This window comes from Symphodus melops (assembly GCF_947650265.1).
Source record: "Symphodus melops genome assembly, chromosome: 9".
NCBI classification, from domain to species: Eukaryota; Metazoa; Chordata; class Actinopteri; order Labriformes; family Labridae; genus Symphodus; species Symphodus melops.
In genome coordinates, this window is record NC_136699.1 from 2,241,922 (window position 1) to 2,267,577 (window position 25,656).

The following is a 25,656-nucleotide window of genomic DNA, read 5'->3' on the forward strand; positions in this document are numbered from 1 at the left end:
GACGGTCCTCACAATCACATCTCTCTGCGGTGCAACGATGTGGAGTTGTTTAACTCACCGCTGAGTAGGAAAAACCTGAGTGCGTGCGCTCAAACACACAGGACGCACGCCCCAGCTGCTGCGGCTGTGATTTTACACACACTTATCAGCTGCAGCGTATTAAAGCCGTAATTCTTCATTTCCCATCTTTTCCAGACTCAAAGAAAGACAGCAGGCTAAGTCTTTCACTTTGAATGAAAAAATGTGGAGAGAAACAGGAAACACTGGGTTTGTTGTAAACTGTAAACATTCCAGGTCTGTGGCCGAGCGTACACCCTGCCTTACTGCCTCTATATTCTGTATATATAACGTTTTACAGTGTCGAACCTGTGGTCGCGCTCGAGCAAAACAGACACTGCTGACGTGTTCATCTCCTCTATCTGGGGAGGGGTGAGCGTACCGGCTAAGAGCACTGGGCTTTTGTCCCACCACATGTCTATTGTGGCTAACCTTTCCCTTGGGGGCAATTAGGAGCTTTTAGTTTGTTGTAAGAGGACCTAAGTACGAGTGGGTTGAGCCAGGAATAACATTTTTGAGCTAAACCAAAAACAGAAGTGCATTGAGCTCCTCTGCACTCCTGGACTTCTGAGCATCTCTCTATTAAGAAATGTGCAGGCCTGCTCTGAACAGACAGGAACTGTGGCAGCTTTACAGGGGCAGGGAGGTGACGGGAGGGAGGAGGGGGGGGGGGGGGGAGGAAAGGTCTTGCCAAGAGGCCAAACAACTCAAGACCAACAATGTTGGTGGCGAGGACATGCTCGAGGAGAAGGGAGAGTTAGGGGAGATCCGTGTTCCGCTTTAACTTTCACACGGCCGGACGGAAAACTGCGGAGAGAGAAGTGCAACGGGTAAACGGTATGCGGCGAGATCTGCCGTAACGCGTAGAAAGCAAACACGCGCGTGTTGTTTCACACAACAGAGACACGGAGCCAATGAAAAGACATAACTGTACGTTCAAGCAGTGTAGGTCTGCACATGTGAGAGTGTTTGCACGGGGAGGGAAATGAACGAACAAGTGTGTTTGAGAGACGGAGCGAGATAAAGAAACAGAGTGGAGGAGAAGTGAGCGGACACGCAGGGGGGGGGGACCTTATCTCCCCCCCCCCTGAAGAAGAGAACGTTTCCCATGGCAGGCCTGAGTGGATCGCCAGTGAACAGCGATGGAAGCTCGGAGCGGAGAGAGCCATGAGTGATGAGGAGGGGTTAAGAGAACTGAACCCATTTAAGTCACCCAAATAAGGGCTGGACAAGCACCGTGATGGATGCTCTGGAGTTCCTGAGGGAGAGAGCATTAGCGATGGGAAGGGTGACGGGGGGGGGGGGGAAATCGAGCAGGGGTCCTGTGATCTCCGCTTAATGAAAACAAATTAGTTTGATAAACGACACGGGCTTAATGTCGAAAAACAAATTATTTTTTTTGTGTTTAGAACGGCGAAGAGAGAGAACGATAACATGCTGCATAAGCTAACACACAAACGGTTTGCCGTAGTCTTGATGTTAGCGACTTCAGACTATCTACATCCTAAAAAGCAAACATTTGTTCGGCGGAGAGCAGCAGGATTCATCATCTAAAGCCCAATGAAAACATCGAGCACTTATTAGTCAACTAAAAGTGAAACACTTGAGGGGGGGGGGGGGGTTCCTGTGCAGCAGACGGCGTAGCACTGGCCTGCGCTGTAATAAACAGTTATAGTATGTTTAGACAGACCAAGAGCTTAGCATTCTTCCATTACCCGCGTGTTCCCAGAAAGTCCACGAGTGTGTCGCTCCACCTAACGGGCGTGTTTCCCCGTGACTGTCTGTGTGTGTGTGTGTGTGCATAAATAATAGTGTGTGCCCTCATTAAAGATTTCGCTGGCTTCCTCTCTGAATTGTTACAAGTGGTGCCATTATTTAAAACAAGGCTCAGTGGGCAGCGTGCAGAGAGGGCACGGGGGTGCAGCACGCCAACGCTGAACAGGCCCCGCTTAACCCCCAAGCCGGGCCAAGCCGAGCCCGAAGAAAGGAGAGGTTGTTCCTCCAGCTGTGACACGGCACAGGAGGGCAGTCAGGCCAGGGTGAGGAGAGGAGGGGACACGTCATTAATGAACCCGTACGTACGTGTTCAAATTAAAGCAGGAGACAGGAAGTGAAAGTTCCATGTTCTCTGTGGCTTAACGTGAACATTTGAGGGGCCTCCATGTTGGTTCTGTGTTAAAACAACATGCAGAACATATGATCATTCTGCAGCTTTCTTCAACAACTATCTAACGTGGATCTCAGCGAGCGACCTCCCCGGTTAGTGTTCACCTGAAGTGGAAACACTTAAAAGTCCAGGAGTGAAAAACCACAATCTCCCCGAAGACGGGTCCTCACAGAGACATAAATCTGCAGTGTTTTTCTTTTTGCTCCTTGTTATGCCTCGACTTCTATTTCGGTTGTCACAAACATGTTGTCTCACTCGGTCCGACATCATGGGAACCGTTAACCGTGACTCATAAATATCCCTCCCTGAAGAGTCCTGCGTGCTCGCCGCGGAGGGTCAGACTTTTTTTCTTCACGTGTGCCTGAACACAAGTTGGAGAAAATCAAATGGAGTGGCGTGCAGATTGATAGCTGCCCGGACTCGACCTCTTCTGGCTCCCTGTGAAAAGAAACCGTGGGAGGGTTCATGGATTTGTGAAGTCTCGAAGACCGGCTGCACTCGAGACGATTTTTTAACCTTCACTGATTTTAAAACGATGGCGACCACGAACAAGGTTTGAAAACGGATTTGATCAGATTATAACCCCCCCCCCCCTTCCCAGAGCATGAGACCTAACGATCTTACTGTGAGAGGAGGGGAAACAAACATGGAGAGGATGAAGGTCCTGTAATGAGACATTATAAAGACACTCGTGTGGTTGCCATGGTTACACAAGCTGCTCCTCTTCTTCGATACAACACTCGGCTCGGGGCTCGGTTGTGTTCAAGTTCACCGCAGAGTTTGTGAGCTGTAAAAGTACGACATCCTGTTGGGGTGTGAGCGCCCTCATTGGTTATTGCAGGTATTCTGCACAATGTAGAATCCTAAATCGCTCCGAGTGGACCAGGAGGAGGACTAATCATAATGCCTCCACACATGAGGAATATTTTGACAAATATGGGCTGTGTCTTTCCCAAGCTACGATACGCATCACAATGCAGAGACCACAGTCCAATACAAAATGTGATTTTTTAATTTTTTTTAAACCTTTATTAATCCTGTAAAGGCCCACTGAGGTGAACAACCTCTTTTTCAAAGGAGTCCTGCAGAAGTTACACTCACAACACACAGACAGAAATTAAAATGATAAAAAAAAAACTGAGAATAAAAGCGGAGGCTTATTACGAGTCCTACAACTTAAAACATTTCAATTCAGCTCCTCAGATAAATATACAAATATTGAAATGGCAGAGCTGTGACTGTGATGTTATTGTGACCTGCTCCATCGGTCAGTTGTCTTTCAAAACTCATCTCAGCTTTGCAGAACATCGATTCTGTCTCGTCTGCATCGATGCATGTGTGTTTGCAAGGAGCACATGCTTCACTTTAATGAGCACAGCTCAGAGAACCAGGACAGGACGCTCAGCCAGCTTTAGGTTCTCAATTGCTACGAGTGGAACAATCTTCTGTTGCAACAGAAAAAAAACACACCCATGAACCATTGTCACTAACAGAGCTGTTAGGAGGAGAAAGACTGTGAGTGTGGGGATGAGCAGCCCGACAGCAGGATGAACACAACTTAAATATTACAGTTCACACACTCTCACACACACTCACACACACACACACACACACACACACAAAAAAAATTAAAAACCTAGCCTAAATAGAGAGGCGCCCGCGGTTAAAGCCGAGGCATTAGGTGATGCAACGGACGCAAAGACAAGACAATCTGCTCGAGACAGGCAAACTTAAAGCGTGACCCGAGGCCCCTCGTTGAGTAACATTAGCGAGCGCTTCCTGTGAGCAGGCACCACTCTGTTGACCGTTCATCATCCCCCGGGAAGGTGGACAGTCACCACACACACACACACACACACACACACACTCTCTGACGGCCCACTTTACAATAACACAGCGGCAGCCGTGACTCCACTACTGTCAGGGGGATGTTTAAAAAGACTCATCATTATTACTCTTGATTTTGGAGATGGGTGGATGGGTGCAGGCTGATAGCAAGGAGAGCCGTCTGGTTAACATCGAGTTCCTCTCCTCAACCAACAACTCCGGACAGAAGCGCAGGCTCAGGCTGAGGAGGGAGGGAGGGGGGGGAGGGGGGATAGATAAGCGGTGCCCGAGGTCCGTTTGCTGGTGGATCTTAAATCATCGTCAGTCACTCCCCAGAGTTCACAAACATCAGCATTCCCATCGCTCCGAAAAACCTCACTTTCTTATCACAGTGATCAGTTATCTGGTGCTCTAACAAACACGTCTGCTGCCATCAAACACTCACTCCTCCACGCACAAACACGCACGATATAAAATGCATACAGAAAGACTCACTCCAGCAAGCATGAGATCATCTGGAGCTTTACATCGAACTAAAAATAAAATCTCTGTTTGTGTGTTTGCCTTTAACTCGTACTTTTATTCCCGATGAGGGAGACGACAGGCTGGATGTCCGACTCCTCGTTGGCCTTCTTCACCATGCTGAACCAGTCCTCCAGATTCTCAAAGCTCTGGTAGTTTGTGATGTCATAAACCAGGAGGACGCCCTGCAACAGGAAAAAAAAAATAAATAAATAAATAAATAAAACGTGTTTTTGTTAGATCTTGAATGAAATCTCGTGAGACTTGGTGCGAGTACACGGCCTCATATCATCATGAGTAAGAGTGAGGGAGCGAGGGAACAGTAGGTGGCACTGCTCCTCTTCTTAGAGACGGGGATCACAGGAAGCTGCAGGATTATTAGGATGGAACAAACACTGTGGGTTCGTGCAGATCTGTTTCTTCTGATGGATTCAGTCATCAGATTACAGTTCTGTACGCGGTCCAGCTTTGGTTTGGTTCAGACCTACATTCTGAGCTGATGAATGAAGGCCGTCTCCCCCTGAAGATATTTCCCCTCATGCAACAAAACCAGAGCCGTGTCTGAGCAAACACTGGGGCCGGTTTACACGGACACATAAATTAATCAAAGGGTAAACACAGATACAAGAGCTGTTGGCATGAATCAAGATAAACAAGCACGTGTCTCTGCTGTCTGCGATCGCTGCCCGAGCTGCGGCTGGAAATTAAGGTGAGCCTCGGTAAATGTCTCCACTTTTACTGCATGATGCAACACGACTAAAGGGCTGTCTGTTGCTTTTTTGTTCGGCGGACACGCGGTGTCACAACACGCGAGGTCGGTGACGACAGCTCGGCCCCGCTGACAATTACGCCGAGTCTCTCCCAACAAGCCATGATTGATTACAGGACGCGCAGCGGCGAACAATAGGTGTGAAAGTTCCATGAAGCGCTGACGAGAAACTCCCTGAGCAAAGTGTGGTAATGTGGCAGTGATGTACGACGTATTGCTTTTGAAGGAGGAGGAGCAGCAGACGAGGATACAGTGCACGCCATCATGAGGCAGAAAAAGTCTTTCTCGGTGTTTTCTGAAGCCGGGAGGATTCAGGGAGAAGCTGCTAATGTTCAGCGTTTGCATCCTCTCTGCAGATCACGGTCCTCAGGTCGGCCTCTTTAACCACCAGACATTCTGCACGTGACAGGAACCAGCAGCTCAACCACATTCAGTCAGAGTGAATAGATCAATGAGCACCATCACAATCAGCTGAGCTAAATTATATCATTAGCTACTAAAGATTTTAAAATTATTTTAAAATGTAGATTTTGGACGTACAGCTTGAAAAGGTCAAATCATCAACATTTGTTCCGTGTGCTGTAACGAGGATTTTTAAAGACCGTTGCGCTCGCCGTGAATCCAGATAGATGTTTGTTATGTTTCGGTTTTGAACGGAGGGAGTGGCCGGCTCTGAATGAGGCTGGCGAGGCTGTAATAATAAACCTCAGCAGAGTCACACAAACATCTACAGCCTGCGGAAACAATCGAGTGCGAGTGCTGCTGGCTCTTTGTGATCATCACCACGTACCTCGTGTCGTTGCATCCGGATAAAACTGCATGTTGTCTTTCAAAATAAAACAGCACTTTTAGTTCGGGATAAATCCGATTTCACATTTCATCCACACTGAAACTGAAAGCTGTTTTTTCAAATTAAAAGCTCCCTGATCTTCCTAAAAAAACAGGATTTTCAAATTAAAAGCTTCCTGATTGAAGCCCAAGAGGCCTTGTCCCCGCAGCAGAAGCCGGACTCTACTACCAGCCGACGTCCCTGATGTCCAGCCATTGGACCGTTTGCTCCGACCTCCACCTGAGCGGCGAGGAAGTGTGGAAAACAGGAACAAAAGGAGAGACCCTTCCTGCATATTATCAAATCCCATTTTTCTTTTGTAACAAAACAATGTGTAAGGCCTTCTTTCTTTTTGTTTAAGGACTAAACGGAGACGTCACATGAAGCAACAGAGAAATTATTATGTGTGTGTGTGTGTGTGTGTGTGTGTGTGTGTGTGTGTGTGTGTGTGTGTGTGTGTGTGTGTGTGTGTGTGTGTGTGTGTGTGTGTGTGTGTGTGTGTGTGTGTGTGTGTGTGTGTGTGTGTGTGTGTGTGTGTGTGTGTGTGTGTGTGTGTGTGTGTGTGTGTGTGTGCGCGCGTGCGTGTTCTTACATGAGCTCCATACACATATTTATCCAGCATCTTCCCTCCTAACGTTTGGCCTCCGATGTCCCACACCTGCAGGGTGACGTTCATGTTTCCTGCGGGGGGAGAAAGGAGAGAGGAAATATTTAAATTACAAACAGAAGAGAGAATCTTCTTCTCTCTGTGTTTCCGAGAGAGGCTTCCTGAGAAGAGCGGTTTTTCACATTGTCATATTCTGCCAGGCGGAGGAAGAGAGGAGAGGAAAATAAAAATTAAACAGAAAAGGAGACTCTTGTCTTGAGGTTTAGAGAGGAAGGGTACAAAAACAAAAACTCCAAATGCATATTTTCTTCCTCTGGAAAATGAAAGGGCTTGTTAAAAAGAGGAGGAGGGACGTTGGTGTGATACGGCTGGACGACTCAAACCCTTCAAAGTCCTCTTTTCAAGGCCGAGGAAGGAAACGCCGAGGTTCACAGTCACTACATCTAGACTATACAGTGGCGATGTAAAGCTACGGTGAGGAGCGCAGGGAATGATGGAGCCCGTCCCCGCCCATCCACCACGTCTGGACGCTAGCTTTATTTATGTTTCAGAGATTCACGCCGACTCCGTACAGCTGTCACCGATACAACGGAGCTTCTCATGGACAAGCCGATAACGAGGTCGTAAATAAAGAGGCTCGTGGATGCAGTAATTCTGCTTTTAATGTGATGTTATGTCGGCGCAGACGAAGCAGCCTGAGCGAGAATCTGACAGAGGAGCGTCGCCCGTCTTCAGTGGTGCTCAGCGCCTGCACCTCCTCTGGACATCTGGAGGAGGTATTGTTATAAAAAGCACACACAGAGGAGGCTGTTGTGTGCCAGTCGGCCTCGCCTCACCTCGCTCTGCGTTGGAAAATGTACATTAACTTTGACAAGCTGGGCCTTCATGGTGAGAGGGGCCAACGCTGGCTATAGGTTACTCTCACCCCCCCCCCCCCCCCTGCTGTCAAACACCCAAACAGCCCCACCGAGACCCATAGAGCCACAACCTCTCCAGTACAGGGCAGGGTGAGGACCACCCACCGAGCAGAGCCACCTTTCTCTTCATCAGCTCATCAACACCCAATCCCCCAGAAAACGGGCCCTTTAACAGCTCGGACTCAGAGCCGGAGTTGTCGCTGCCCCTGTGATACAGAGGAGTGCATTTAACAGTGGAGACATGGGGGACGCTTTCAGGGCCGGGACTTACTGGAAAGGGAGGTCAAACGATTAGCAGCATTTTGTTCGAGTTTGCATTATGGAGCTGAGCGCAGCCTGTGCTTATGGTTGGCTCTTCTCATCCCGACTCCACCACAACATTTTTGGGGGTTTAGTTCTCCTAAGTCTCATAAGCTGAAACTGACACAAAATCAAAACACCCTCCCTCAAGCCGCCGAACAAACCGGCATAGCTTTGACTTTAGCACTTCATTTGCCCTCGCTTAATGTTGTTTTATTAGTAATGAAAGAATGGAAGCACTTTGCAGATTTCTGGAGCTTTGGCCCTGGCAGAGTTTTAGAAATGCAATTTTTTAAAATGTGAAAATCCTCCGTTTCAAACAGGATGGCTTTCTTCTAAATATAGCGTTAGTCAATAAACATTTATTTAACAGACGTGAAGGAGGACAGAGCATGGCTTTATTTCAGCCGCTTCAACGTAAACAAATAAAAGCATGAATGTTTTATGTGGTGCAGGACAAAGATCAGCAGTGATATGGATATAAAAATGTTCACATGTTTACTCGGTACTCTGCCCGCAGGATTATGAGCAAAGGCTCGCCGCCACGTTTGTACATGCGCTGCCCGCTGGCCTTGTCGAGTACAAAATAAAGAAGTGAGCTGTTTGCTCAGGAGAGAAGAGCTTTCAGAGCGAATAAGTGTGAGAAGAGGCAGACGCTCCACAAAGAGGAGCGACCAGAAAAGACACATTCAGCCTCCGAGTTCACCTGAAGAACAAACTAGGACTGAGAGGAAAACAGGAGCAGAGCTGGAAATCTGAGAAATAAGAAAAAACCAAAAAGGTGGAACAACAGGCATCTTTGTTAAAGAGACGGGGGTGATCTGTTGTGATCGCTGCAGTCTGCAGCTCGGTGCTCGTTGCCGGGTCTCTGAAGATGCGAGCGCTGCTAAACGGCGGCGTCTGCGTCTCACCTGGAAGGCTTATTCTCTTCAGAAAGAAATCCAGACCGATGGTTTGTTTGTACTGCTTCCCAAAGGCCTCCTGTGCGAACCGGGTGGCGAGTGATGTCTGCAGAGGAGACACAAAGGGAGAGAGGGGCGCAGACTGAGAGTTAGAACTGTTGCAGCAGGTACGTGTTTTCAGAAGATGCTTCCAGGATGAAGGAGAAACTTTCATTGAGTTCAAATCATTAGCATTTCACAGATACAGTAAAACTCCTTCCAGAGGGAACAGACAGCAGCCTCGAAGGTCTGAGCAGACGTATGAACACTTTGATGTCGCTCACGCTACAGACGCCACAGAAAGATTTTTACATTTAAAAAAAAAACAAAAGGCACAATTCATCATATCCGTTGGCTCTAATCCACCGTGAGTCCACAACAACATGTAGCGACAAGTCTTAAAGTGAGTGAGCTGCGAGTGCTTCATCATTAATCCATTTTTAGGAACATTAAAGAACGGCGTGATTGACGGGACGCTAAGATGATGTAATCGTCCGTCGCCTCCGCCCGCCGCAGTTCTGACAGCAGAAATCACCATGAATTACAAAAACAGGTGTCGCAGTATAGTGTCACGTCTCCAGACTGCAGACCCAATAATTACCACAAATTATAAAACCTCCATCACTGTCACTGTCGTGTTTCAGGAGGGGGGGGGGGGGGTCTCCTGAAATCCATGGGAACTCATGGTGCAGACTTTACGTGCCAAGTTGAATTCATGTTGATGGATGAGGACAGGAGAGGAAAACTTAAGTGCTGAATGTCTATTAGCTATCTTTAGAGCAGAGTGCTCGCACACACACACACACACACACACACACACACACACACACACACACACACACACACACACACACACACACACACACACACACACACACACACACACACACACACACACACACACACACACACACACACACACACACACACACACACACACACACTAAACTAAATTATTTCTTTACAGTGAACTCAGCTTTGATTATAAACAGCGACTGGATGAGGAAACAATTAAAAACCTTTGAACTTTTTTTTTAAATAAAATCTTCAGTTTTCATTCTACGTGTAACCTCGGCTTCTGCAGATGGGAGGTGTAGGATTAAGTTTTAACCTCCTGACTCTCAACTAGAGCCGGTTTTTTTAACCGCAGCCAGCTGAGCGTGTCACGGGCTTTGGAGTGACTAAAAAATGACTGGAGGTGACTGACGCAACAAGGAGAAAATCGACCATTTAAGTAGCCCAAACAATCACGGACAACACAGGAATAACAAGCTTGGACAGCAAAAATGTATTCCACATGCTCGCGTTGGCCCGGGCGCTCATTTGTCTTGGCATTCCAGTAGCTTGGCTCTCCTCCCTGAACGTAGCCCTTTTTTTCCAAGCGTACAATTGGAACTAACCAGCGAATGTGAAAGCTGGCGTAATCCTGACACTCCAACAGAGAGCGGCACAGGGTCAACAATGATACCGATGCCGGGAAGTTCTGCTGTAACTAGAAACTTGAAGAGAAGGGGAAAAAAACTGTTGGCCAGCTGAATATATCCATGTGATGCAACTCACAGGAGAGAGTGTTTGTGCAGCATTGTATGGAAGCAGTTTGTTCTCCTCTAACTGTGACGATATGAATGAAAGAGTTGTGTATTACACCGGACCTGTTCTTATAAAGAGCCCTTTAATCTGTGGCTACGAGCACAGCAAACAGGCAGAAATAGCCTGAAAAATAGAGCTGTGTGTGAGTGGGTCCCTGCACCTTGAGCGAGCCTGGCAAAACGGGAAAGTCCATATTTTAAAAACACGGCGCTCAGGTGGACAAGCCTTCCCACATCTCCCTGTAATTCTGAATGGACAACCAACCACAAGCAAAAATACCAGCGCGAACGGCGTCCAAGAAAAACTGATCCGATTGCAATTTGCAGAGCAAATTGACATTAATAGGGGGGGAAACGGCATTCAAGATGTCAGTCAGTGGAGTCGGCTCAAAATGGGGGGCAGGGCTGCTGTTTTCAGCCCAAAAGAGACAAGCAGGTAAGTCATTCAGACAGTGACAAGCCGACACCTGGCAGTAGAGAGGGGAGGGTTATTAATGTAGCGTATCTACTGAGAACTGAGATGTGTGTGTTCTCTAATCCCCCCCCCCCCCCCCCCAACCCAAAAAAAAAAAAAAAGAAAAGCTTGACTTTCCAGAGTGGGAACTTTCATTTTCATCATCACATATTGCTGTTGCGTTCATTTCAGGAGGCGATTTTTTTGTAAATGGATGTGACACTTGTTGTCTCTGGTTTAGAGTTATGGACTCACTCGCTGGAAAGTCGAGGTGCAGCGACGACCTCGTCATAAGTGATCGCTGCTGTGACATCACTTTGAGGAGGCGAGTTAAGATGTTTTGATCCTCAAGTCTTAAATGATTTAAGACTTCCGAGTGATTCAGAGTTCAAATTTCATCCCAATAAATCCTTTTCTTATACAAAAAAAAACAATAAACATTTCCCTCATGGACTATCAGACATGGGCCTCACTCACAGGCATACTGGGCCTCACTGGAGCCAAAAGCATACCGGGCCTGACTCTGGAGCCACAGGCCTACATGGGACCTTGGCCAGGAGGAAAGAGGTGTACTGACAGAAAACAACCAGCAGCTTTAGGGCCAGGCTGAGAAACGGTCCCAACACACTGTACAGGTCAGTGTGTGACCCTCAGATCACTGAGCAGGAGCTGCAGCCCCAAAGTGAGTTATACCCTGCTCCCTCCTTCAAAACTATTTAACTAGAGGAGGGTTAATACTATACTGTGATGTCCAACAAAACAGGGGTGTGTTGTTATAGTTTGTTTTATCTCACCTTGGTGGGCTCAGAGGTTTTTAAATCCGGCCTCTCTCTGGAGGTAACTTTGGCTTGGTAATATTAAACCTGCACCCAATTTTACCACCCAAGTTTCACCCAAAGTTTATAACGGATTTCTGACCTCCAAAAATGGATGGGCAGAGAAAAGCAGAAAGAAACAAAGGGCTACAAGGAGGAGGGAGGAATCTATCCTATCTCAATAAAGGCGTAAAAAGCCCTAAATAAATAAATAAAAAACAGAGTGTTTAAGTTGGATAATTGCAGGTGAATAAGTGATCATGTTTAATAAGTTAGTTAGTTGATTTTATTGTCTCCCTGAGGAGAAATTTGCCACATACATCACAACACAAACATCTTTATGTAACATAAACTTCCTCACAGAACACACACATCACTTCATTTGCACTTTTTGCACATGCTCTGTTGCACATGAATCTCTCATTCACACACACACACACACACACACACACACACACACACACACACACACACACACACACACACACACACACACACTATCTTGCACTATTTCATAATTTAATGGAATTAGGTATGAAACAGTTTATTTCTATTTAAATTGCAGTTTGGTACCCTGTAAATGTTTTCCTGAAGGAAATAACTTATATTGACTAGATAATAATAGTTAATATTAATCGTAATATTAATGTTTTTTTAAGTGATGTTAATTCTCTCTAGTAAATCATTGTTAGGGACTGTGAGAGCTCTACGTCAGACCTCACAGGTATTCCCAAATAAAGGCGAGCTCATCACATAAAACTGGGGTTATTAAAGGGGACAGGCGTCTTTTTTGATCTTTTCTAACTCACAGTCCCCGTGTGGTCTAAATGAAACATCTGTGTTCTGCTTTGGTCCAAATATAACATGAATCAAGCAGCAGAGGTTTGTGACCCTGTAGAAACCAGCGCACTCAGAGCGTTTCGTTTTAGTGTGTGTCTCTTTAAATGCAATAAGCCCCGCCCACCCTGAGTTTTCCTAACAGACATCACTCCTCTGTAGAGAGAATAAAAATAGCAAACCTGCTCCAAAGTTTTACTCTAGGCTCGAGGTGAAGTCCATGGGTGGAGATACCAGGAGAGAGGAGGGGATTTATTTTAACCAGAATCCAACTTGTGATGTCACAAACTGAGAACATTTGAAACGGAGCGTTTTTGTCCGTGTGGTAAGACTTATGCAGACCACAAACAAAGGACTTGATGGATTGATTTTCAATTTTGTGGGTCGATAGACACTCAGGTTACCCAAATGAATGTTCAAAAACACTGACAAAGTGGATTTTTCATAATATGTCCCCTTTAAACAAACGCTTTATGGTCGCAGTATAAAAAGTACTCTGACATGTTGCACCACTCTAATGATTTAATAAGGTATATAAGAAGCTGAGTGGACCAGGTATGCTTCAGTTAATCCAATGTGACCACTACAGAGTTACTACTGTCCCAGTATGGATGCTGTTAGCAGCTAGCAGCTAGCTCCGTTAGCGTCGGTCTCCATGGTGACCGGGCAGCGTCAGGGTGAGCGACGTAAACAGCACGTTATTGACATAACACGACGTTTTATCGATACTGTCAGGACTTCATTGTCCCTGTTGTGTTCACATGTTGAGTGTGTGTGTGTCTGTGTGTTTCTCACCTTCCCACAGGCTCCGTCTCCAACAACTACGATTTTCAGCTGTCGGTCCTGGCTGTCCTCTTCCGAGTCCGACATGACGCCTCAGTGTCCTCAGGCTGTATCAGTGTGGAAATAAAATAAAATAAAATAAAAACTCTGACACTGAAGAAAAAGGTCGGGATAGGTCGCTGAAGTTCCGGCTAATCACTGATGGATTAAACGGCAGTGAAGTGGGCAGGCAGTCGCCATTTTAACTCTCCTGAAAACAGCTCCGCGCGACTCCACTCCCCGGGTCGAACACACTGATTTCCCGTTAAACCGGAGAAAACGGCGACTGGAGAACGAGCCCGACGCCACGACTTGGCATCTCACAGTGTATATAATTATTATTTCCTTTTTCCCCCCCCACGAAGGCCCCTTTCGTCTGGACGAGAGAAACAACAGAACCGGAACACAACCTCTGCAGCAGCTCTTTGGTTGCGTCCTACGTGACGCGTACCTGTTACCATGGCAACGCGGGTTAAAAGCCTGAATGTAAAGCGTAAACCCTGAAATGACCTAAACAAAGTCTAACCTACTCATAAATAAACTGTTTAACCCTATCCTTTGCTGAAATATTAAATTATAACACATTTTAATAATGAAAGTTGAGTATTTTTTTTTGCACATAAATGTACTTAAAATTCCGTTTATTTGTCATTTTCCTCCCATGGATCTCCCACACACACACCTCATAAATTCATATACTACAAGGCTACGTAATAAAATCACCCCTTAAAGTTATGTATTTATTTATTTAAAGGTTCATTTGAATTTGGACAGATACAAAAACATAGAAAACTTGAACAGTCATCTGACTTATCCATCACAGTGTTTTTAGTCAAGTTTAGTTTACCACACTTGTCCCTGTAGGGCTGTTAGTTAAGAATAACAATACAGATTAACATAGTTAAAAATAATAAGTAGTAATAAAAGTAGCCTAAACTAAACTATTTTCTAAACAAGTGTGTTAATTGAGATTTTCAGTATTACACTTTTATTATGACAAAAAGACATCCAGACTAACCAAAAATTAAGGTGCACTTAAGGGATCCACATACTTTATAGACTATAGGCCTACATCAGAACATGGATAGACACAGTCTATGGGATAGACAGGCACCTCCTTCAAACTCAGGCTCCCATTGGCTGTTACAGGCTGATGGGCACAGTTAATGGAAGGTCGTCATTGGCCAAATTAAGCAGAGACACATATCTTGATCTTCCTTCAGATACTCTGCTTCTGCCTATAGTTATATTTCTATATTCTATATATTCTTCATTTTTGTCTTCTTCTATATTGTGTTGGAGAGCGGCGGTAACTAATTTTCTTCTCTTGATTAGGCTAATAAAGTAGTTATGTCTCTCGATGAGTGATGATGATATAAGAATTAAAAGGACTATTTTAATTAATTGTTTTACTGTTGTGAGTTTTAAACACTGAGTGAGGCTGAACGTTTACCTGCTTTTGTAAAGTGTCTTGAGATAACGCCTGTTATGAATTGACGCTATACAAACAAAGATTGATTGATTGATTGATTGAACGTAAAGACGTCTCCAAAGAACATATCTGACACATCTTTGTGTCTTTGAGGCCTCTCTCTCTCTCTCTCTCTCTCTCTCTCTCTCTCTCTCTCTCTCTCTCTCTCTCTCTCTCTCTCTCTCTCTCTCTCTCTCTCTCTCTCAGTTAAAATGTGAGGTTGAAAGATTCATGAAGAAAATGCCTGAATGAAAAAGTCCTCCATTCTTCCTTAAGAGTTAAGATCACCTTTTGATTAAAGCATTTCGGATTTTATTATGAAGTGTCTTCTTCTTCTCTCTTTCTGTTATGTATTAACAATGGTGTGTTTTGTGTGTGTGTGTGTGTGTGTGTGTGTGTGTGTGTGTGTGTGTGTGTGTGTGTGTGTGTGTGTGTGTGTGTGTGTGGGAGGGGGGGTGCTGGACTATGTAAACACCTGACAACACAACACCTGGGCCACTGACAGCTCAGCGACCAATCAGACAGAGAGCTTTAGAGTGAAATGAAGTCTGATTGTTTTTGTTTTTTTAAGGTTGTAAAAGCTGCAAATGATCAGGGAATAACTGAGACTGGAATCTTTAATTGAACTTTTTGGGCCTTGAACAAATGAAATCACCTGCAGTATATAAAGCTCTCAGGTGAGCAGGAGAAATGAAAGCAGCCTGCATCACTGAGGACCCCTCACACCCCCTTCACCACTCGTTTCAGCTCCCCCCTCGGGTACACGTTTCAGAGAAACATCAGCTAATAAAAAAAAAAACCTCATAAACTCTTTAATTCCCACTGCGAACAGTGTTTTTAAAAACCCTTTCTAACATGCTGTGCATTTATGTTCTCGCCAGAAGTTTTTTGTGATTTTACTTGAGTCTTATTGGTGTGAGTGTTTGTAGGTTCTCAACCAAATGTGATTTTCTGTCACTATGTGATAGATTGAGCTGCACACTCTAAATAAAGCACATTTGTTGCATTAAAGGGGAAAACCAGATCACTGAACTGTGAATATAAACAGGACTGCAGATCTGCACTATTATCTTATTTAGTCTTTAATTACATGTTTATATTTTTAGTGAATATTTAATGTTTAGATTGTACAGAGAGAGCTCAGTCTACCGAAGTTAAATTCATTGAGTGTTAAACATACCTGACCAATAAAACTGATCTTCAGTCTGTCTGACCTGAGGAGGACTCTGTGTCTCTCTCTTCTGTATGAACTGTGTAAGCTCTATTTAAAGGAGCTGCTCTTACTTACTTACTGTACTGTGTGTAAGTGTGTGTGACTGGATGTGGATGGAAGATTAGCCGATGTGTCAGACCTTTTTATTGGCTAATAATACTGTACATAGCAGGGGTGCCGATGAAGGAGCACAGAACAGTTTCTTTTTTTAATTTACACACAGGTTAATAACGCTTTGTGCACGTGCATAATACCAATATTTTTAAAATGACAAGCTGCAAAGACACGATGAATTCTGTCTTCATGCAGGAGCTGAAAAAGACGTTTTTAGTTTCACTATTGTAGGAAAAAAAAACATCATGGTGGATGAAGAGTGAAGAGGTCAAAGAGGTCCAGAGACACTTGTGAGTTTAAAGATCGACCGACGCCTTTCTGCACGTGCTCTTCACGTTGGCCTGATTTGATTATTAAAGTTCATATTTAAACTGTATGTGTTCCTCTTGACTCCTTGTCTCAGACAGGACCACCAAAATAATTATTTAAATTCAATTAAACAAAAAACAATCTAGTCCTAAATAAAACATAAAACTGCAGCACAGGAATCACCTGAACTGATTGAGGTGAAGAGGAGCTACGAGTCTGCACTTTAACAAATCGTCCTTCAGACTTTCCTTCTTTAAACCAAATACATGCATTCATCAACAACATGAAGGAGTGTTAAATTAAAACCCACAAATGTGAATATCCACCAACACGAACGCTCAGGGAGGAAACATGAAAAGTTTGAATTATTATTCTGCGTAATGAACAAATTAGACGCGTTTCTAATTTGTTATTAAAGTCTTTAATAAACCACAAACTTTGTCTGGATCTCTTTGACCTCTTCTCTCTTTATTCACATTATATGGTTCAGTTGTGCCATAAAATCCCGCTCTGCATCCTCAGAAAAAAAGGTTTCACTGACTTATTCTTATAAGAGTCATTTGGTTTTAACTTGTTAAATTCCGTTACAAATGAAGGAGACATCCGGGTATTTTACTGCTTGGCTCCGTCCTCTCAGTGCGCTCTGTCCACCTCACACACACACACACATTTATAAATATTAATATAAATATGTATGTCTCTGTTGTAAAGAGGAGCTGTTAAATAAGAGCCGTGTCACTTTAGTTAAAGTCCGTCAGTCCGGGAAACAGACGCCGAATATGTCCAATAATTGTGAAATGTCTTTTTATTTATAACATAAAATTAGTAAAGATAAATTAAATAGACACTAAGAGCTTTTTTTTTTTTTTTTTTTTTTAACTGACATTGAAATGTAATCTCAGCAGAAATTACAGAAAGAGGAAAACAGGAGACTTTTGTTGTTGTATTTTACTTTAAAATCTACGTCATAAACCTGCGTTTTGCTCTCGTGTTTATTCGTGTTAAATCTCAGAGTCACTTTTGGATTTATTTTAATAAAATGTTCCCGATTTATAAAGTTGTTTTCCATTGTTTGATCGATTTGAGAGTATAAAAAACAGAATATCTCAAAGTGCTGCAGGCTTTTCTTTAATTATGTAAAATGAAATGTATATATTTCATACGATGTATGCCAACAGAATCGATGGATACTCAGACTTTGGTGTATTTTCCAGGCGCGCTATTCTTAATTCAGAAGATCTGAACCTCTCCAGGTGAGACGCGCTTAATGCAATCTATGAGGGTGTTTGCATTTCAACCATCACAGGCTCAGCCGCGATATGTCCCTCTATATCAGATATCTCCATATGCAGGTATGAAAGGAAGTTATGTGGGACGGTCCACTCCTTGGGACCCCTCTCTGTCCTCTCACAGCCAATGAGGAGCAGCAGTGCCGCTGGAGATGGCCTCTGGTGGCGTCTATAAGGCCTACCTGCATCCAGGGGATCAGATTTTATGGACATATAGGCGCCTTCTGTTTTTTTTCCACCATGAAAGGTTTAAGAGGAACAAAAAGCTCTGAATACAGCCGCGCGCGTGTTGGTGCGTGTGCGTAAAAGAGTGTGCGTAAAAGCGCAGAGTCTCGTACGGTGCTGAAACGCAGATGTTGCGTTGGTGTCCACCTCAATAACACGTTTAAGCATCAGGGTATAAGCGACACCTGTGCTGCACATTAGTGAATCTTCTTGGGTCTTACTCGTCCTCGCCAGCTCCACAGTTCCATCCCGCGGCATGTGGACGCCTTCAGGTGTTTTACAAAGCTGAAGATGTATGGCTGAGGAGGGCGGTGACCCTGACTTAACATCCAGGCAGTTACTGAGACAGAAGAGCACCTAAATGTCCTCCCGTTCATTCTTCATTTCCAGCATTGCGCCTGAGAGAAGACCAGTTTAAAAAGAAGACATGACTTCCTGTGTTACAGCTTCAATGATCTCTTTTCTTCTGCGCACTGACATGGGCCTCCTTAACCCCGGAATCCTCCTCTCCTTGTGTTGACACGGAGCCCTAAAGGTAGCTGTCATTGTGCCCTGTCCGGGTCTCACAGGGGCAATTTATCATTGTTTGACAGGCGTGTGTGTTTGTGTGAGGAAGAAGGGGACGACATCTGAAAGGTGAGTGTGAAGCTCGAGCATCATGGTAAAACCTGGAGTTTGTATGTGCAGAAAAAATAACAAAAAGTGTCGATAAAAGTTGAGAAAACCAAAACAGGAAGCGATGGATGAAGGTGTTAGAGAGTGGCTTAGAGCTGATCCACCTGCTTACTTTAGCGTCTGTGTGTGCACGCGCACTAGAGTGAAGGCCAACTTAAGTAAATTATTATTTCCCAGAATTTATATTTCACTTTGTTCACTGGAGAGAAAAAAACACGTTTTCTGAGTTTCATTAATTTGATTTAATTTAATTACGACGTGTGCTTTATTTTCTAATTTAAAGTATCTTATTTGTAATATTTAAGTTCCATAAATTGTATATTTTTTGTGACGTCAGACTCAAAATTTCTCATAATTTAAAAACCTTGAAATCAAATGGAGTCTGTCTGAGTTCTGCCTGATATGTTTTAATGTCTCACACTCATTGAACACAAGAACATCTCAGCTGGTGAGTTCAAGTCCACACACACACACACACACACACACACACACACACACACACACACACTTAATGTTTTTTTTTCTACATTGAAATAATAAAATGTATATAAGCTCCAAAGTGCCGAAATGTCTTTCCTTTACAAACACAACAAGAAAAACAGAAACACACACACACTGCATCAGAAACTGTCCTAAAAGTTCAACGGAATATACATTTATCCAATCACTGCAGAGGTAGGAAGGCGCGTGTCCAATAGAAACCAACTTAAGGTGACAGTTCGGTCCGAGGGGTCGGGGGTCTGCAGAGGTCTCCCGAGAGAAGAGAGGAATACTGAAATGTTCTTACGGAGTCTCTCCTCAGAGGTTACATACAGACCGGAAGTTCAGTCCAGAACGTGTCAATACCAGAAGTCCAGTCTCCACGCTGACGTTTGATTTTATTGCTTAAAGGATGAAAAGTGTCTTGTGAAACGGAGTTCCTCCAGGTTAGACAGAAAGAGTCATTGAGGAGAATTTCAGGACGCAAGAAGGCCGGTTGGGATCCCCTGGTCTGACCTGGACGTCAGGCTGAGGCCCTCCTCCTCTTCCTCTTGTCAGAAAAAACACAACGTCTCATTTCCTGGTAGTGAAATAATAAAAAAAACAAAAATGAATAAATACAGTCGGCGAATTCTCACTGGTTGCCCGCACACGCAGAAAGTGTCCATGCTGGGAGGCAGTACGCGTAGGGGTAATAGTAGGAGGGCTGCAGGGAGAGCAGCGGGGGCCGCAGGATCTCTCCCGGGCCGTACTGTCTCTGGTCGTCCCGCACCAACACTTTCACCGCCACCTTCTTTGCAGCCGGGGTCGAAGCCATGAGATCGGCAGCCATCTGGCGGCGTTTCGTCTTGTACCTGCGGTTCTGGAACCAGATCTTGACCTGAGTCTCTGTGAGCTTCAGAGAGGCCGCCAGGTCCGCGCGCTCCGGCCCGGACAGGTACCGCTGATGGTTGAAGCGGCGCTCCAGCTCGAAGACCTGCGCGTGAGAGAACGCGGCCCTGGAGCGCTTCTTCCGCTGCTTGGGCTGGTCCAGACCCTTCTCGTCCAGGGTGCTGGAGTCTGGGAGAGGGAGGGAGACACGCAGATGCACCATGCCAGTCAGTTCCTGTATACGAGTTTGTTATGATTTGAACACAGCTGGAGACCGTTTGGTGCTTTTTGAAAAATATGTAATAAAAGACCATCAACAAATGTGTGAAGCATGTAAGAACCACGAGGAGTTCATCTCCTTAAAATGTGCAGCAAGGAAAAGTTGTAAACAGTAGTTTGTCTTTCATTCTAAATATAATTCTTGCCAGATTCAATTTTCCAGAAGAAACTCGAAAAAAATAAAAAAAACGAGTCAGAGTCATAATCTGAGTCAGCAGAGGGTTTACAAGCAGGGCTGATATCTAACAATCACACACACAGCAGCGAGGAGATTTAAAGGTGAGAGGTTCTAGAAGACGCTGTTAGTCTTTATGGTTATAATAATAATAATAATACTTTATTTGTATAAAGACTTTTTAAAGCAGGTTTTGAACAAACAGAATATTAAATCAGGATTATTTATTCAAAGACAGAAGCCGTGAATTTGTGCGCACAGCTCCGTGGGAGTTTCTCAGACTCACCCGTGGCGTTAGTGGGTTCACTGTCACTCTTTGCGTTCTCCGCCGCTGCAGACTCTTGGTCCGTCTCCTCCTGCAAACTTTCCTCCAACACGTCCGACGCAGGGTCGCCGTTGCGCTCCGACGCGCGCGCCGCCGCCGGAGCCTTGCCGTCGTTGTCGTCGCTCAGTCCCGAGTCCGAGTCGTAGCTCTTCCGCTCAGTGGGCTCACACTCCTCGCCGTCAGCTCTCCGAGACCCCCCGTTCATCTCCCCGAATATTTTCCAGCACGCCGTCTTGGAGAAGCACATGTCCAGGTCTGGTAAGTGCCTGCTGTCGTCCTTCTTGTTCAGGATGGCTTGGATGGAGAAAGGCATCAGCGAGTTTCCACGAACGGCCATTTTTTTGGAGAAGTTTTTGCTCGGTTCTTCAAGTTCAGTAAATAACCAATGAAGGAGGAAAAACAGTATCACTTCATCCACATCGTAGTTCTACTCCCTCGTCGAGTTCTGCGTGTTTCCCTCCAGTGTTGGGTTCTGCTCACATCCCCGCGGGAGAAGCCCAAAAAACGTCCTGCTACATCCGCCTGCACGATGCTTCTCCTCCGCATAGCTCTGCCATCAGCACGGGCTCTCGCTCCTCTCCGGCCCTTTTCACCCTACTCTTTTTTTAAACATCCACCCTCACCTGTGACTGACAGGCACTCATCGCCGCCTCCTATTGGCCCACAGATGAGGAAAGGACCTGCACGATTGGCCACTGTACACGACGTCATGCTGCTTTCACCCGGGTGGGAAAAAAAGTTGAAGAAAAGTTTGATGGAAGTTTTTCACAGGAGCCCAAACTGAAGAGCAGGTTTCCACTCCAAACGTTTATTGAAACAGAAACTTCATCTTGATTCAGGGCAGCGCGCGCTGTCTCCACACAGCTGTCATGGTGACTGCGTATTTATTCGGATCAATGATTTTGGAGACTTTAACGCACATAGAGGGGATTGTATGAGTGGTGCACCCAGAGGCGCGTCTCCGCGTGCGTAAAGGTCTGACACCACAAAAGAAGTTGGTTTTAATTTAAAAGAAAACGGGGAAGTCGTGTGTCCCATTTTCACTGCAAGCATTAAATGCATCACCAGGACAATTAATTTGAAGAATTAATCACCCCTCCTTTCTTTATAATTAACCCTTTACCCCCCTCCCGCGCGTCTGGTTGGAGTGCGTAAACGTGACGGCTTTGGTGCGATTCTCTGGACACTGACGACCTGCTGTCACACTCTGACTGATTCTTCCCTTTTTCTTTACACAAAGTGCCAAACTGTGTCAGACCGTCTGCAGCCTGCAGCTCCGTGAACAGGTAGGCCTCGTGAGCCTGATAGTGACGCTCCCCCCTCTCTCAGTGTGTCCTCATTTCAATCACTTTTTGATTTCTTTCATTCAAGGTTTCAGCTAACAGGGAGAACACAAGAGAGCAGGATCAGTCAGTCAGGTATACATGCCGTGAACATGTTAAAAGAATAAAAGCCTCACATATTTAAATCTCGTTATTAGTTTCATATTTTACCCCTCATTTATTGATACAGGAGGATTTCTTCTCAGACGTGCTGCAGCGTCAAATGAACTATTCAAAGTATTTTTTTCTAACCTTGAGTTTCTCCTCTTTTAAATGAAAACACAAACAGAAATATTTTACATGCTAATTAATGAGTCATTTTATTTTTTTTATATCTGACCTTTGAAAGAGGTTAGGAGCAAGTTTCATTCTACTCAGTGACTGTGAAACCAACTCAACAAATACATGTGTCTGTGCGCTTTATAAACTGAAACAACGTTTGTATGGATAAATAAAAAAATATCAATTACAAAATAAAGTTTGAGCGGTGAACGAGCATGTGGCTGCAGACTCTGGGTCGTGACCTCTGCCGTTTTCTCGTCTCCTCATTTTGGAGCAAAACACGTAATAAGCGATAAGACAGCAGATCTTCTGCTGAGCAAAAACGTTCAAAACATAAACATGTACCAAAAAGGTGCTATGAAGCTGGATGTGCATGATTTTTATTGCAGATAGGCTAACTAACAAAATTATTTTCTCATCTGTGTTTTTGTTCAAAAAAAATTAGCAAAGGATTAAAGCACGTTTTAAAAACACACAAAAGCTCTAAAACAACAGAAGCTCCTGCTGAGAGATGAAGATCACATTTAAAAAGAAAATGTGTGCAGTATGTGCATCATTTATAGAGATAAATAACTAACAGACTCTGAATGGGAGACAGACAGACAGTGTTTGCAAAAACAATGAAGAAAATTAAAAACGGAAAATGTCTGTGCGTGATTAGAAGAGCAAATAAGTTCCAGAATAATATTTCCTCTTCGTCTCAGAATTTATGAAGTTTCTTCACTCTCAAGAAATCAGGACTTTTATTTTTTTTATTTTGTTCAAACACGGGAAAAGAAGCAGAAACGAGATTTTTATCTTCTTATTCAGCGCGAGCGTTTTTTTTTTAATCTTATAATTTTAAAGTTGAACAGATTTAATCAAATCACTTTTTATGAGAGCTCCTTCATTAAATGTCAGGATCATTCAAAATGAAACACAAACGGATTTCACTTGAATTCTTTTTATTTGTTTCCTTTATTTAAAATGAGAGGAGACTTTAAATCACAGAGATGTAAAACTAAATAAATATTTAAATGTGCTTACGTTATAATCCCCTCCATCATGATGTCTCTGGCCTCTTCACTCTCCAGATTAGGAATATATTGATGTTTTAAAATGAGCGGGATGTTGAATTGGTTTTCATGATTTAAAGAATAAATAATATTGATTTATTTTTCTTCCTGATGACTCAGAAGCATCCATCAAAGGTCGACGTGAACTGAGCGGGAAGTTTCATGAAGCTGCTTCACGAAACACATGAAGAAGAGTGATAATTATTAAAGAATATCTATAATATCTGCCACTTTCGATTTATTTTTCAACGTCACGGATTTTTACTACTTTCAAATCAAATCGAGAAAATACAAAATAAAAGCTGAAATCAATACTTTTATTTTGTAATTTCTGCCTTTTTAATATGTTCAATTGAGCTTTATTCTTCTGCTGTTCGTTTAACTTTAATCTCAGAGTAAAACTTTATTTAAAAACAAGATTATGAACACTTTTCATTCACTTTATTTAAATCTTAAACTCTCTTTAAATGTTCTCCTCTCACATTATGAGAGTAATGAAGGAAACTGTTCAGCCAGAGCTCTGAGCTGCTGCTGCTGCTGCTGCTGTCACCCTGCAGGCGGCTTGCATGCACAAATAATACCATCTAGTGGTCACTAAAAATACCTCTCCACCCTGACAGCATCTCAGGTCTCACTGCACGCGCACACAAACACAGCTATTTAAAAAAAAAAAAAGGCGTGTGTAAACCACCTCTTCTTGGTGTGATGGCTGTATGGACACAAACAGAGCAGTGAATCATCTTGCATTGTCTCACAGCTGCACGTGACCTCGACGTATTAAGGCCTGGTGAAATGAAAACACGAGTGGAAAAGGGGAAAGCACAAACCGCTGACACGTCTGGAGAGTCTCACACACCCTGCATCACATGCTCTCTCTCTCTCTTTGTCCTCCACGCGCTTCACTGTTGTCCTTTTAAATCCAGCTGAGAACTGACCTGCCGTAGGAATCAACGGAAACGTAAATAAAGCAGTCTGGTCAGTCATCGAACAGTAAGTCTCTGTGTGCCTGCGGGCGCGCGGGCGGGGGGATTCTGCGTTGTGTTTACCACACTGTGAGGAAGAGTAACACGCAGTAAGTAGCTGTAAGTGTGAGGAAAACGTCAACAGGCAGCACGGCGTTCATTCACAAAGCTGCAGGCCCGTTTCACACACAGAGAGAGAGGACGATCAGAGCATCATCTGATGTGAACAGGACACACACTGATTCAGATATCAACCTGATCAATACACCTTCAATAAGGCAACATCCACATCTCAACATGTCCACCCTGAATAAAGGCTAAACACTTTATATAGATCAAACTGTTCACTTTATTCTGCTCCTACATGTCATGTGCTTTCATGTTTCATTACTTATTGAACTTCGAGCTGCTGAAGTCAGTGAGTTCGTGTTTCTTTAAATTGTTGAGATGTGAGACATGGAGAGACTCCCAGTTTAAAAAGTCACCGACACACCTGACTGATTAGAGAAGGAGAAACCCCCCTGATATGAATGTGTGTTTCATTTAGTGTGATGGACTTTGTTCAGCCTGAGGGCGCCCTCTGCTGGTGAGGACGAGCACTCCGAGAAACAGGTCAAATGAGACGTTCACTGACTCATCGTCCTGCCGGGAAAATCCAGAATCATCTCTTTTTTTCCTCTACATCTACTACGACAGATCCCCCCCTTTAATATACCCCAGACTCTTTGTGAGCTTCACCTTTCCAGTAAAGAAATCAACTTTAATGGCCTATTAGACTCTCTTACGTTTTCCTCCGCCCTCTTTAATCTGGCCTGATGCAGCAACATGCCTGTTGCCGTGGTAACGTCTCTGTTTCCCCTCCTCTCCTGGGTGTGTTTATGACAGGTTTTGAATTTTTTCCCCTGCGTGCTGGTATGAAAGAGGAGGCTCGCTGCACGGCATTCCCCCCCCCATCCCATGTGAGAATAGCTGCCAAATTGTGTTCAGATGGATAACACACACACGACATGAGAGGGCAGTGCCAGGACGGATTTGCAGTAAATGCTCCTCTAGATTTCTCCCTGAATATCCCATCCCTCATGATAGTACCCCTAATCAACCTCAGCACTGGAAAGTGGAGGAAAGGGGAAGGGGGAAGGGGGGGGGGGGTGTTACTG

At 44.3% G+C, this 25,656-nt stretch overlaps 2 protein-coding genes across 6 annotated transcripts in view; both read right to left on the bottom strand.

Moving 5' to 3' along the window:
• rab28 (RAB28, member RAS oncogene family) overlaps positions 1–13,938 on the bottom strand; it is a 36,885-nt gene extending 22,947 nt beyond the window's left edge. For 2 of the 5 annotated variants that reach the window (XR_013779791.1, XM_079351531.1), the window contains exons 1-4: positions 13,427–13,938; positions 8,907–9,003; positions 6,764–6,852; positions 4,629–4,758 (exon numbers count right to left, since the gene is read on the bottom strand). Coding sequence is in view for 2 of the 5 variants with exons in the window: in XM_079351531.1 (XP_079207657.1) it covers positions 4,629–4,758; positions 6,764–6,852; positions 8,907–9,003; positions 13,427–13,501 (391 nt within the window). In the remaining 3 variants the exon portion in view is untranslated. The remainder of the gene's footprint in view (positions 1–4,628; positions 4,759–6,763; positions 6,853–8,906; positions 9,004–13,426) is intronic. The other 3 variants (XR_013779792.1, XR_013779793.1, XM_079351532.1) reach the window with 2 other exon arrangements.
• Positions 13,939–19,140: 5,202 nt separating this feature from the next.
• nkx3-2 (NK3 homeobox 2) lies at positions 19,141–21,455 on the bottom strand. The gene is made up of 2 exons (XM_079351554.1): positions 20,840–21,455; positions 19,141–20,288 (listed from the first exon to the last, which is right to left on the bottom strand). The coding sequence occupies exons 1-2, from the start codon at positions 21,213–21,215 to the stop codon at positions 19,864–19,866; spliced, it is 801 nt and encodes a 266-aa protein (XP_079207680.1). The 5' UTR covers positions 21,216–21,455; the 3' UTR covers positions 19,141–19,863.
• Between the last annotated feature and the right edge of the window lie 4,201 nt (positions 21,456–25,656).